This window comes from Malaclemys terrapin, chromosome 1 (assembly GCF_027887155.1).
Source record: "Malaclemys terrapin pileata isolate rMalTer1 chromosome 1, rMalTer1.hap1, whole genome shotgun sequence".
Classification (NCBI taxonomy): Eukaryota; Metazoa; Chordata; order Testudines; family Emydidae; genus Malaclemys; species Malaclemys terrapin.
In genome coordinates this window covers 10,521,448-10,534,927 of record NC_071505.1, presented here as the reverse complement: position 1 = coordinate 10,534,927, position 13,480 = coordinate 10,521,448, and the positions used below count along the sequence as shown (strand labels likewise).

General features: G+C 46.6%; 1 protein-coding gene and 1 long non-coding RNA gene across 6 annotated transcripts in view; one reads left to right on the top strand and one right to left on the bottom strand.

The window, feature by feature from the left end:
• PFKFB3 (6-phosphofructo-2-kinase/fructose-2,6-biphosphatase 3) overlaps positions 1–13,480 on the bottom strand; it is a 74,121-nt gene that overhangs the window by 30,111 nt on the left and 30,530 nt on the right. For 3 of the 5 annotated variants that reach the window (XM_054016011.1, XM_054016018.1, XM_054016040.1), the window contains exon 2: positions 434–548. The exons of 1 other annotated variant lie outside the window; for it this stretch is intronic. In XM_054016011.1, the coding sequence (XP_053871986.1) occupies positions 434–512 (79 nt within the window). In that variant the 5' untranslated portion in view covers positions 513–548. Of the gene's footprint in view, positions 1–179; positions 199–433; positions 549–13,480 lie in introns of those variants that run through there. One more of the 5 variants, XM_054016033.1, reaches the window with a different exon arrangement.
• On the top strand, positions 475–10,049 carry LOC128830263 (uncharacterized). Its single transcript, XR_008443561.1, has 3 exons — positions 475–525; positions 9,351–9,443; positions 9,949–10,049. It is a non-coding gene; the product is annotated as an uncharacterized LOC128830263 (long non-coding RNA).

The window sequence follows — 13,480 nt, the reverse complement described above, 5'->3', positions numbered from 1 at the left end:
GAAATGTATTTAAAAATTAAACCTTAACCAGTCTGGCGCATTGCCTTTCCTGCGAAATAACGACCGGGCAGCGATAACACGGGGCGATGCTCACCCGAAGGGACAAATCCATGACACAAGGGATGGCCCCTTGGAACAAGAGAGGGGTAGCCCCCCACCCACCCCAGCATCCCACTCACATCTTGTAGGGACACACAGCTCCCCCCCACTCGCGGCATCCCACGCCCATCAAGCGCCAGGACCGGCAGTTCCCGTAAATGCACCGCAAGTGAAATAGACCATGGTCCCCCCTGCCGGTGCATTAGCGCGCATAGAGACTGGCACTGCTCTGCGTAGTGCGGGCACCGCTGAGGCTTATCCCCCCCACCCCCCCCGCCCTATTCCCACACATCTGTCCTCCCTCCGCCCCCCGCCCCCGCTGTACTATACTCACATCTGCGGGGCAGCGCAGGGTGGTTATCATGGGGGAGCCAAATCTTCTGGATCCGGCTTTGCGTCAGCTCCATGGGCATTTTTACAACCCAGGTCGGTTTGCGCTCCGTGTCCGGCTTGGTGGAGAGATGCACGGGGAAGAGAATAAAAATGGGGCTTTTTTTTTTTTTTTCTTTCTTTTACAGGCGGGCCCGGATGCGGCAGCACCTGATGTCTTTACACGCTAGTCTTAAGGCTTCTGCTCACGCAGTGATTGCAAAGTAAGGCCGGGACACTGCCCTGAGGGGTGGGGAGCCCAGCAGCGACAGAGTCAAAACCAGCGGGCTGCACGTGTTCCCCGGGACAAGGGGGCTTGATTCTCGCCGACCCGTCAGCCTCACGCCCCTGCAACGCTGCTCCGCGGGCGGAATTCCCCCGGGGGCTTCCCTCTGCAGGAGCCGGTCGGGGAATGCTAATGCGACGGGTTCCCGGGAGTCTTCCTCCACCTCCTGCCTCGCTCGTGTGTGAATGCCCCGACTCCCACCTCGCCGCAGCTATTTCTGCAGCAAAAGACCGGCCGGCAAACCCTGCGTCACCCACAGCCCGCCCCTAGCAGGCAAGGGCGGGGGAAATTCTTCGCAGGGAGCAGCCGGCATCAGGAGAAGCAACCCGTGCTGCCCCCGCGTGGCGGCTAGCCGGGTTGCAGCCACCCTGGGGGCTTGGCGATCAACTTTTTTTTTAAACAAAGGACTCACATTAGGGAGACAAAAAGAAGAACAGGAGTACTTGTGGCACTTCTGAAGTGGGCTGTAGTCCACGAAAGCTTATGCTCTAATAAATGTGTTAGTCTCTAAGGTGCCACAAGTACTCCTGTTCTTCTTTTTGCGGATACAGACTAACACGGCTGTTACTCTGAAATTAGGGAGACAAGCTTGCAACAAATCCATGGAGAACCTACGCGACTCTAGACTAATTTTAAGAGCGCAAAGTATCGCTCCCATGTATGCATGTTGTATACATTCTCTATCTAGCATTATATACTAGTCTGGGTGCAACACCCACTGGTAAATACCGGTGCATGCATATTTTATACACACACTAAGTGTATAATCTATACACACATTTATTGCACAGTCAGATATCAAAATCTTGAAACTATAAGGGTATAGTCCTCATATGCATAAGGGGAAATTATGTACTGTAGAGTAGCTCTAAAATATAGACATGTAAGTATTTTCACTGAACTGTATTGTGAATACACTAAACCCCAAATGGATTATTTCCCTGAGATATACAGCAAATATCAATGGATTATTTCCCTGTATATTGTGTTTACACAATGCACGGGGATGAGCTCCTCCCCATTAAGGGGTGAAATATAAATGCAAAAGTTTTTGTATGTAAACCAACAAAGAAAAATCCCTGGCTCTATCCTTTTGCTGTCTGCCCCCACTCAGGCTCCTGTCACCTTTATGCAACCGAGCGGAGATCAGGAGCTTATTTTGATAGTACAATTATATTTTAGATTTAATATCCACCTCCTCATTGAAAGCTATGCTGCATTTCAGCGCGCGCACACACACACACACGCACGCGACACAAAAGGCAAAACGCAGACAGGGGTGTGGGCTGCCGGGTGCAGGCACGTCCCGCACGTTCCGCATGACTCTGCGGGGAAGCCTCAGCCCTAGCTACAGACGCTCCTTTCATCGCAGCTGGATGCACTTGCTGCGGCAGGGAGATGCAGCCCTTGGAAGGAGCCGGCGCCTGGCGCTGCGACCGGTTCGCTCTCCAGCCCTCCCGTGGGCGCTGATCGCTCCCTTCTCCTGCAGTTCTTCAGAGAGGGGCTTGCTGCCTGGCAGGCGGCTAGGAAACTCCAGCACCCAAGATTTAGTTCAGCTGGGTTATTACAGGAGGAGCAGCGCGGATGCTAGGCACGTACTCCTGCTGGTCCAGCAGCCCTGTATTAACAGCTGACCTGATGCTTTTATTACCAAGCATAGTAATTTACACAATCCAATAGTAAGATTAATGGGGGGAAGTCACTAGTCTCTAATATCCAGGTATTAGTGCCCTGTGAAGTGCTCAGCACCCTTCATACTCACTGAAGTCAGCAGAAATGTGGGGTCTCTCTCCAAATGGCTTACTCCAAAACCTATGGAAGGGGGTCCTTCTATGGACATTGGATCAGGCCCAGAATGACAAAGGCAAGAGAGAGCTCTTGTGCACAAGAATAAATCATGAGGTTGAGGGGGGAAGGGGAAGGATAAATGCTTAATATTGTCCTTGGCAAAGTTAATTCCCTGCAGGATTAATGACTGATTATGGTTAGATTCCAGGCAATGACCTATAGGGCCCATTAGCTTGGTGCTGCCCGGTCATTATTTCACAGGAAAGGCAATGCACCAGACTGGTTAAGGTTGAATTTTTAAATTGACCAGATTTTTATCTGATGGCCAGCTACCTTTTCAGTTTAAAACAATGCTTCCAGGCTAGCGGAACTGCCTTAATGAAAACAATCCCAGGGTGGCTGAAATAAATTAGCATAGCAAATAAAGATGTGAAGATAAAATTATGGAAGAGCCAGAAAAATATACCCCAAGCTTGTGGCACCTTAGAGACTAACAAATTTATTAGAGCATAAGCTTTCGTGGACTACAGCCCACTTCTTCGGATGCATAAAAGTGGGCTGTAGTCCACGAAAGCTTATGCTCTGATAAATTTGTTAGTCTCTAAGGTGCCACAAGTACTCCTGTTCTTCTTTTTGCGGATACAGACTAACACGGCTGTTACTCTGATACCCCAAGCTTGTACAGGGCATGTCCCCAGCATTCCCAAAGCTGCTTCGTTTAAATATGATGGGGCAGATCCTTAGCTGGAGTAAAGTGTCATAACTCTATTAACTTCAATGGAGCTATGACAACTTACACCAGGTGAGGGTCTGCCCCCAGGCAGCTACTTCATTTATGTAGAAAGTTTAGAAGCGGTGATGAGCTCAAGATGTGATGAGCACGATGTAAACACAGCGACAGACGAACACACCACAGGTGTTAGATGCTACATTATAGGCCCTTATGCAATATTGGGAGTCATGAGTCTGCTTTAATCATTTTTAACATACCTATCATGCGGGAAAACTAAGCCATTCCAACAAACTGGCACAACAACATTTAGACTGTATAGTGCACTGTTGATTTCTGGAAGTAAATCTATATATTTTTGTTACAAATATACAGCGAGAACGTATAATTGGCCACAATTTTACTTTGCAATAAATATACAATCACCCATGTAAATGTAGCCTTGACTGAGGAGATTAAAATGCAAGGTCCCAAAAACCACTCGGTGGGGATGGCGGGAGGGAATCTAGTAAGGGAGTTGGGGGAAAAATCCACAAGGGTAAAAAACAAAATTGTATGTCAAGAGCAGAGAGAGTTGTTACAAAATCAGGAAGTGGGGGACCCCGTAGATCAAACAGTTAGACACTACAATATACAATTTACGTACCAACCATCCTTGCTATAGCCACAAGATACAGGTAGAATTATAGAATCATAGGTTTAGAAGGGACCACAAGGGTCAGTCTACCCCCCTTCCAAGGTACAGTACCGTTGTACAGCCTCTGATTTGGTTGTATCCATAGAGGCAAAGGCATTCCGTTTTCTCCATTCCATCAGTGAAAGAATTTCTCATGTCAACTTTCTCCAAGGAGTCACAATGAGTTTCAAGGAAGAGTTTAGTTGTGTCTGAATTGCAATGGGCTGAGATGCTGCTGCTAACGTACAGCAACACCAGGTCCACTAAAGTCTGTAATTTCGCTCCTGATTTAAAGGTGACCTGAGAAGGCAGGAAAATGTTGTCATGTCCTTATCCGATGATGTATAAACTTTTTCCTCCTGCTTGTTTCTTTGCATGAAAAATTCAGATCTTGTGATGCCACACTACCCCGGAAAAGGATTAAGGTGGATGCTGGAGAGAGGGAGGTGTTAAGTAACCTGACTGTCCACACCTAAAGGATAGTTAAGCTTGATAGGCAAGCACCTGCTGAAGATGGGAGTCCAGCTGGGCAGGAGAAGGACTGGTATAAGGCCAGGAAGAGAGGGCAGAAGGAGGCTGCAGTGTGGAAGCCTGCAGTCACTCTCTGGACTTAGAGAGGGAAAAGGAGGAAACTCAGGGAGGGAGTAGAAGTTTTGGACTCCTGGGCCTGAGGGAAGGGCCCACGCAGAGGGGTGATGGAGGAGGAAGTCTGACAGAGATGGAATAGGAAGCAGTCCAGGTAAACAACAGCAGGATTTTGGGATGGAGCTGACCTTGGCTGCTGATTGTAGGGTCCCTAGACAGAAACCTGGAGTAGTGGATGGGCCCAGGTTCCCCTACCTGCCACTAGGGAAGTGGCATAAGCTTGAACTGGAGGACTACTGGGAATAATACCCAGTCAGCCAATCCTGAGAGACTTCGGAAGGGAGAAACCATATAGTGACCTGGCTGGAGGGCTGAGTCACCTAGAGGAAGTATCACAACTCCTGGAGCGTGAACAGGGCCGCAGCCCATGAGAGATGGAAAAGGGGTCTCAGATCAGGCAAAGCTATTTCCCAGATGTAGCCACATTACAAGCAGGCACCCCAGTGGTGAGCAGAGAACACTGTGACACTTGTATATCCTGTTTATCCTGGGAGACTTGTGGATGACTGGAGAACTGGTAGGGTAGTGACATCACAAGTACCAAGGAAGTGAAACCTGATTGAATTAAAATCAGATCCTCTTTCAATTAGGCTACATAATAATTATTGGCCAAGATTCCCCAAAACGGGAGCCTAAAGTTAGGTTAATCCTTAGGCACCTACGTGACCTGATTTTCAAAGGTGTGAGCACCCAGCTACACCCGCTGAGTCAAATTGAGGATATGTTCATTGGTGTTCGTGCAGCATTCAGATGCTACGATGGTGGGGTCATCTAAGTAAACAGAACATCAAGAAAAGCACTAGGTGCTGTAAAACAGCTTCCGTCTAAAGTGCAGTGGTAAAAAGCACAGCTTCTCATACACCAACATGCTTATCACACTTGTAAGTAAACTTCACACGCTGCTTCCTCAATTCCGGGGCCATGAGTTGTTTAGTTAATTCCCCTTTATGAGGGCGCGAGACTGGAAGTCACTTAGCAGTGGCCATCTGTGTATTACTCAGGACTGCGTGTCAGGCGGCCCATCACGCAGCGTTCCCTGCATGTCACCCAAGGTGAGGGACGCCTCCATCAAACAAAAAGGAAAAAAGCCAGTTCTCTGTGGACCGCAGAGCCAGAGGGAATGGACAGGATCTGGCTGTGAAGAAAGATGCAGAGGAAGGAATACAAATAACAAAAGTCATTATGGAATATTCAGGAAAGAAAGAATCCTGTGATTTGGACCCAAAAGGCTTCCTGTCCATTGGTCAGCCACATCCCACCATTTAAAAAATGGTGCTACTAAAGGACCTAGCTAGAGAGTGATCTAGGTGGTGCGTTATCTGCAAGGAGGCTACGTCCCTTTAGGATTTGCCATGCTGCTGCTGCAGAAATAAACTTACCCTGAACAGGGTTCTTATTCTTCTTCAGTTCATATACAACACTACAGCCCCTTTTGTACTGCAGCAGCTAAGGCCCTGTAGCTTGGAAATTCCATTTAGCCATCCAGGGGTTTATATAGCCTTCATCACGAAAGCACTGAGTGCTTCCAAGATCAGGACTAGAGGTACATGGGCAGAGCTGTGGTCCAAAATTGGAGTAGCAGGGGGTGTTGCAGGTGAGGATGTATGTGCATTGGCAGAGTTTGGGGTGTGGATGGGGGAGGGATAGCTCAGTGGTTTGAGCATTGACCTACTAAAGCCAGGGTTGTGAGTTCAATCCTTGAGGGGGCTACTTAGGGAGCTGGGGGAAAATTAGTACTTGGTCCTGTTAGCAAAGGCAGGGGACTGGACTCAATGACCTTTCAGGGTCCCTTCCAGCTCTATGAGATAGATACTTGCATAGCATCTCCACATAACACAACTCACTCTAGTCTAGTGTATGCTAGTTCCTTGCTTGCCATCAGGAGAACCAAATGTACCTACGTTTAAAATTAAACAAGCACATTTGCATTTAAAAAGTAGCCTAAACAAGGCAAGAATCAAAAGGAAGAAAATGTGTGGAATTTAAGAGAAAAACAAGGACCTCTTGTCAACCATAGACAGCAGGACCTGGAAATACAGTACACTACCATTTCCATTATACGCCTCCCTTTGCTGGCTTCAGGAATTTAAAAGTCAGCATTTGAAATTGGCTTTTTGGCTGCAAAGTCTACATTGGAGAACTTCCGGTGTTATTGGGGAGGGGTCATTTTGGTCCATTTTCACTTAAGTGGGGGAATTCTGTGCATGATATTTTGGTGGATTTCAGATGCTTTTTAGTTACTATCAGATTCTACTCACATTGAGTAATACCATCTCCTTCAAATAGCCCCAATGAAATTGGCACAGTTAAGCATGGCAGAATTAGACCCTGGATAAACCAGGGCTTCTAGCCCTGTTGGAGAGAGAGGGAATTGGAAATGCCTTTAAATAGCTCTGGGCCAGTAACCTTTCAGTTCTGATCTCCTCAGTAATAATCTCTCTCCTTCTTTCTCTTTTTATTTATCTCTTTTTTATTTTTATTTATTGTCCTTAAATAACGCACAGTAAAATGCTCTGGGCTTGAGATTTTTTCAATCCCTATGGCAGCTCCGGACAACAATTCACGTTAAAATTAATGGGAACTGAATGTCAAATGCCCTTTTGGCCATTTTGAAGATCTCAACAAAATCGGTAAGAGCAACTTGACTGCTCAGCACTTTTGATAATCAAGCCACTTATTTAGGTGCCTAAATATGGTTTTAGATGGCTTTGATTTAGGTGCCAAACTCCCACTGAATTTCAGTCCACGGAGCTCCTTTAAAAACTGAGGCTTGTGATTTCAAAGTCTTGGTCTATGTGTTTAATTTTTTGTTTGTTTGTTTGTTTCTCTGCTGTTAGAAACATGAGCGTCTGACACCAAACCCTACATGTGTGTGTGCCCCAAGCCTTCTGGACGCTTGAGTCAGGCTCTAAACATAGCAACTGCTGGGCCTTTTGTCTCTGATGGGTCAACCCAAAGCCCCAGAGCTAAATGCTCCAGTCTTTTGGAAGAACCTGGACCTGAATTTGGCAGCTTGGGTGCATCTTCAGTAAAATCTCTCCTATTAATATCCACTGTACAGAAATAAAGATTAACAGTGATTTATTTTTGAGAATGCTGACTCCCAAAGGACATGATTCCTATTCTTATTCCCAAGGAAGCTTAAGTGGAAAGTTTATGTCACTTCCATGTTTCATGGTCTGAAGTTTGGAGAGGAAACCAGATTCACTTCTCCATGATGTGGCACAAAAAGTGCAGCGTAGACTGCAAAGGAACAGACTGGGTCTGTCAGAGCAAACTGATGATAATATGCAAAATCTCACTGACTCAGAGCAGGACTTTATATATTTATCATTACAATGGCTCTGGACTTAGCATGCATGCCAGATGATGTCAGTGTGTACTGAGATTATTATGCAAAAGTTGCCCAAAGCTTTGGCTCGAATGGCCCATATCACACTCCAAAGAGAACTACTTCCAGGCCAATGAGGAGAGTTACAAGAAAAATAGTGGGCATTCACTGGTAGCGACGCTGGGATATAACTACAGATTCAGTACATGGATCATTCGACGGTTACCCGTTCTGTTCATTCCCGCTGAAGCACCTGGCATTGGCCACTGTCGGCAGACAGGATACTGGGCCAGATGGACCTTTGGTCTGACCCAGTATGGCCGTTCTTACGTTGTTCTTATTGGGAATTATGTCAGAGGCTGTTACAAAATACTGTACCTAAAACCACTGTACTTTCCCCCGGGGACACACGGGAAATGACTGAAAGCAATGTAATGAGGTTGCAGGAAAAGAAGGCAGGGTTTCAGTTTTTTAAAGTTGATGACAAAGGCATGATCTGAATACAGGCTACGGAGCCAGGACCTGAGGTCTAGATTCAACAAAGTACTTAAGAGTGTGCTTAATTTTAAGCACACACTTATGTACTACTAAAGTCTTAAGCAGCTGCTTAGGCGCTTGGCTGAATTGGTGTCCAAGGCCCAGCTCCTCAAAGCTATTTAGGTACTTAAATATTTTTGAAGATCTGGCCCCAAATTCCTGAGCTCCAATAACAACTCACTGTGTGGCTTTGGAGAGTCACCTATCCTCTGTAGGGCCTGAGTCCACTGACGTCAATGGGAGTTTTGCCACTGATCGCAATGGGAAGAGGATGTGGGTTGAGTGTGCCTCAGTTTCCCTATCAGCTAAAGTTCATAAATAACCATCGAGGTGCTAAATGTTTTATATCACAATAGTAATAAAGGTGTCTTTTGTTCCATTTTTATAACAAATGGACCAGTGTTTCCAGTTCTTACTTACATGTATGCATGGCTCGGTTTCTTTAAAAAAATAAAAAGCCAGACCCTTTGGAAACCCAGAACTTGTCTGCCACTTCCTGGGAGAACCTGGGACTTTCAAAAGCACAATGAGAGACTATGGCCATTTCAATCTCTTGGGACCCAGCTACGAAGCTATTTTCACTGCCAACTGCCAATTCTCTCTTGCTAGACTTCGGAAAAACATGTGAAAAATCACTGAAGGGAAAAGTTGGTGGAGTGGGAGGTTTTGTGAACATTGGGAAATATTTGCATTAGGGTTTGAAAAAGTAGTGGAAGTCCACCAGGAAACCAGCACTCTGCATTAGCGAATCATACCCCATCCCACAAGCCAGGCTGGCATAAGTGGATGGCATGTATAGGAGATATAAACGGTCTCCTCTTAGATTCCTTCTCTTTCCCTGCCACACCTTCATGTTTCTCTGTCTTGTTTGTCTCTCCATCCTTCACAGATTTTAAGGCCAGAAGCGACTGTTAGATCATCCAGTCTGACCTCATCCATCACACTGGCCAGAGAAATTCACCCAATGATTCCTACAGCGGAGGTAATTGTTCTGTCCTCTTCTCCATTTTTAACCCTATTATTTCGACTGGATTTCTCTCTCTCCTCACCTTCCCCCTCTCAGCCTTTGCTCTTTTTAGCCCAGGCTCTATTAAATAGACGTTGAACCCATTAATTTTTGAACTGCAGTCAAACCCACCAAGCTTAAGTTGGCACAAACAAAATCAGACAAAAATGATTTCTCATAGATTTCATGGAGTTTAAGGCCAGAAGGGACTATAGATCATCCAGTCTGACCTCCTGCATATCACAGGCCACTCAACTTACCTAGTTACCTCTGTGTTGAGCCCAATAACTGGGGTTAGACTAAAGCATTTCAGTCCTCAGAAGCCTGAATTGTTGTGTGCAACACACAGAGAACACAGAGACCAATAGTGTCAGTTATTTAAAAGGGATGACAAAATTCTAATTAAACAGGCCAAAAAAAACCCCCTGAAGAGCAACTATTAAAAGACACAAAAACTAACAGCTTTTTTTTTTTTTTAAAGTACATCAGAAGCAGGAAGACTGCCAGGCAGTCAGTGGGGCCGCTAGACGATTGAGGTGCTAAAGGAACGCTCAAGGAAGGCAAGACTGTTGAAGAGAAGCTAAATCAATGAATTCTTTGTATCAATCTTCACTGCAGAGGATGTGAGGGAGATTCCCACACCTGAGCCATTCTTTTTAGGTGACAAATCTAAGGTGTCAGTAGAGGAGGTTTTGAAATAAATTGATAAATGAAACCGTAAAATCACCAGGACCAGATGGTGTTCACCAAGAGTTCTGCAGAAACTCAAATACAAAATTGCAAAACTAACTGTGGTATGTAACTTATCGCTTAAATCAGCCTCTATACCATGAGATTAAAAAGACTGGGACTGTTCATCTTAGAAAAGAGAGGACTAAGGGGGAATATGATAGAGGTCGATAAAATCATGAATGGTGTGGAGAAAGTGAATAAGGAAGTGTTATTTACCTTTTCTCATAACACAAGAACCAGGGGGTCACCCAATGAAATGAATGGGCAGCAGGTTTAAAACAAATATAAGAAAGTACTTCCTCACACAACGCACAGTCAATGCGTGGAACTCATTGCCAGAGGATGTTGTGAAGGCCAACAGTATAACTGGGTTAAAAGAGAATTAGATAAGTTCATGGAGGATAGGTCCATCAATGGCTATTAGCCAGGATGATTAGGGCTGTAACCCAATGCTCTGGGTGCCCCTAAACCTCTGACTGCCAGAAGCTGAGACTGGATAACAAGGGATGGATCTTGATAATTGCCCTGTTCTGTTCATTTCCATCTGGCACTGGCTGCTGTTGGAAGACAGGATACTGGGCTAGATGGACCATTGGTCTGATCCAGTATGGCTGGTCTTATGAGTTTCCACCAATGCCAGAGGCCCCTGCAGGGGCAGGGAAATTGCTTAGGTCAGATATGCTCAGACGATTCTAGCAAACCACCTGCTCCCCATGCAATAGAAGAAGGTGAAACGCCCCCAAGATCTCTGTCAATCTGGCTTATAGGAAAATTCCTTCCTGACCCCACATCTGGCAGAATTTCCCCAGACCGAATACAAACTATTTAAAAATAAATACTAAATAAGAGCGTACAGTTGAGCCAGACAGAGCCCAGCCACAAAATCAGAGTAAAATTATGTCCTCCTGCCAGGGGTCTATGCAGATGAGTGCTGTCACTTGATAGGTCACTCTAAATAAGCACTGCCATTAAACTACCCCTGATGTTTAAAGTCAGGAAATAGATTGATACTTAATATACAAGGAATATTTCCAACTCTACAATACTTAGGGTCTGTTTTCATGGTGCTGCAGTCCAACCATCGCAATGCTACCAAGTGTGAGTGTGCACAGGTGAAAGCAAATTGCAAACAAAGATCACGAGCCAGATTCTTGGTTATGGCCAAAATGCACACAGTAGGTGCTGTGCAAAAGCTAGCCTAAACCGCCCCGTGGTCCTGACCCTGGTGCTCTGTGCATGTCATCCCCTGTGTACTGTGATACAGAAGCTCAAGGAATGGACTGGCCTTTAACTGCCACATGGGCCTGAAAACCACGCTTCCCCCTTCACAGCAGTACCTCCTTCCTCCACTCTGCGCTGGATGAGCAAAGACATACAAGCCTCTGGTTTGGATCTATGCCCTTGCACTGGTGTGATCTTCCCTAGGCCAGGCTGTGCTGGACTCTGGGAGGGGTTCTATGGATTTCAGTGGGACTGCTTGAGGATGAAGGTGCTATACTCAGTAAGTAAGGGTGACCGATTTGGGGCCCTGAGAGAGGCAAAGAAGGACACCCTGCTGAAACACATGATTGCAGCACCAAAGCACTCGCTGTTCCAGTTTTGGAATGCACATCAGGTTGAATGACAAATCTGACCAAGTGAAACTCCTTCCTTCCCCATTAAAAATAAAAAATTCTACCCGTTATGAGAAACGATCAGACACTAAAATAGCAGCCGAGAAGTTGGCCCACTGCTGAGCAATACATTCGGAGTCAACCTTTAGCCTTCCTTAAAGCTGCTACCGGTGGAGCAGTTTGATGGAGTCCGATTTATTGGGCTCAGAGGCAGAGTAACTTCTGCTGCTAAGGGAAGTCCCTGTGCACTAGTGGTTGTCATAACAGTACAAGCAGCTCGGTTCAAACACTGCCTCCTCCAATTTTTAAATAGTCCAAATCTGCCACTTCACTGCTGAGAAACAGGGAAAAGTCACTAACTGCACAGGACCCACAAAAACTGGGGTGTGAATTTTTCCTACCAACTCTGTGAGCAGCAGCTAATTGCTGCCTCTCTCCAGGGGATAGCTTGGGGGCCTGAGAATCAGGCCTGGAGTATCTAATCTCATCTGGAACTGCAGGTTCTGTTCCTGGCAAGAGCAGCTCAGCCCTACATCATTCAGTGATCGAGAAGTTGAGCTCCCTGCAGTTTATTCTGGGTGTAGTTTTCAGATGAGATGCTCAAAAACAGGGGCCCTGCCTGTACATTAAATCCCATGGTCTATTTTGTAAGCATGGGAGTTCGCACCAGTGTCTTTAACCAAAACTTCCACCGTCCCTACTCCCTGCACTGATGAATAGCGTGTAGCTGGCCACTGTCCTCCATACTAAGAGCCAGAGGCAGATTAGGGGTTTGTGGGGCCTTGAGCCAGAGCAAGTGAGGGTCCCTCCCCACCACTTCTGCCTGCAGTTCCTCTCCCTCCTCCCCCCACACTCCTGCCATGGAGTCGGGTCAGGGCGCAGGGGCTTCCCCTGCTCTCCAGCAGGAGCACTGGGGGAGCAGGGCAAGCACCTGTGCCCAGACCCCGCTCCACAGCAGGAGTGCTGGGCGGGTGGGAGGAGCAGGTCGGGGCGCAGGGGCGCCCATTTTTCCAGGAGCCCCCCAATTGGCCAGGGCCCCTGGGCATGGGCCCCGTTGGCCCAGTGGCTAATCCGCCACTGCTAAGAGCAGCTGTATTTCAGTGGCACTGGCTGTGTACTGAAACTAACTGCTGCTGTGTGTACCACTGAGGACTACTGGATGGAGTCAGTGCTATTCAACTCTATGGCATCAGCTTTATACTCACTAAGAGCAAATTTCCTTTAGCTCAAGGGCTCCTGAAGCAGGAGGATTTGGGTTTGAATTGTTAGCTGGCCGTCGATTTATTACAAAGTACTTTGTTAAGCACTTCGGGATCCCCTTGGGATGAAAGGGGCTAGACGAAGATCATGGTAGTCCCCAGAGCTACACCAACACCAGTGCTGCCAGCCTCGAGAAATCAAAAATCACGAGTCAGACCCCCCCGCCCCCCAAAAAACTTTTTTTTTAACAAAAAAAGATTATCTTGTGTTTTTTCAGTCTCTCTTTTGATTTTTGAACTCCCTCTGCCCAACCCCAGTGTGTGTGACAGTCAGTGTTGCCCACTCACCATCCTTCACAGATTTTAAGGCCAGACTCTCACTACAGACACTCTCACCCCGATATCTGCCCATCCCCTCCCCAGAAATTATCCTGTCTTCCAGTCGTCCCATCTGTTCTGTCCCCTGTCC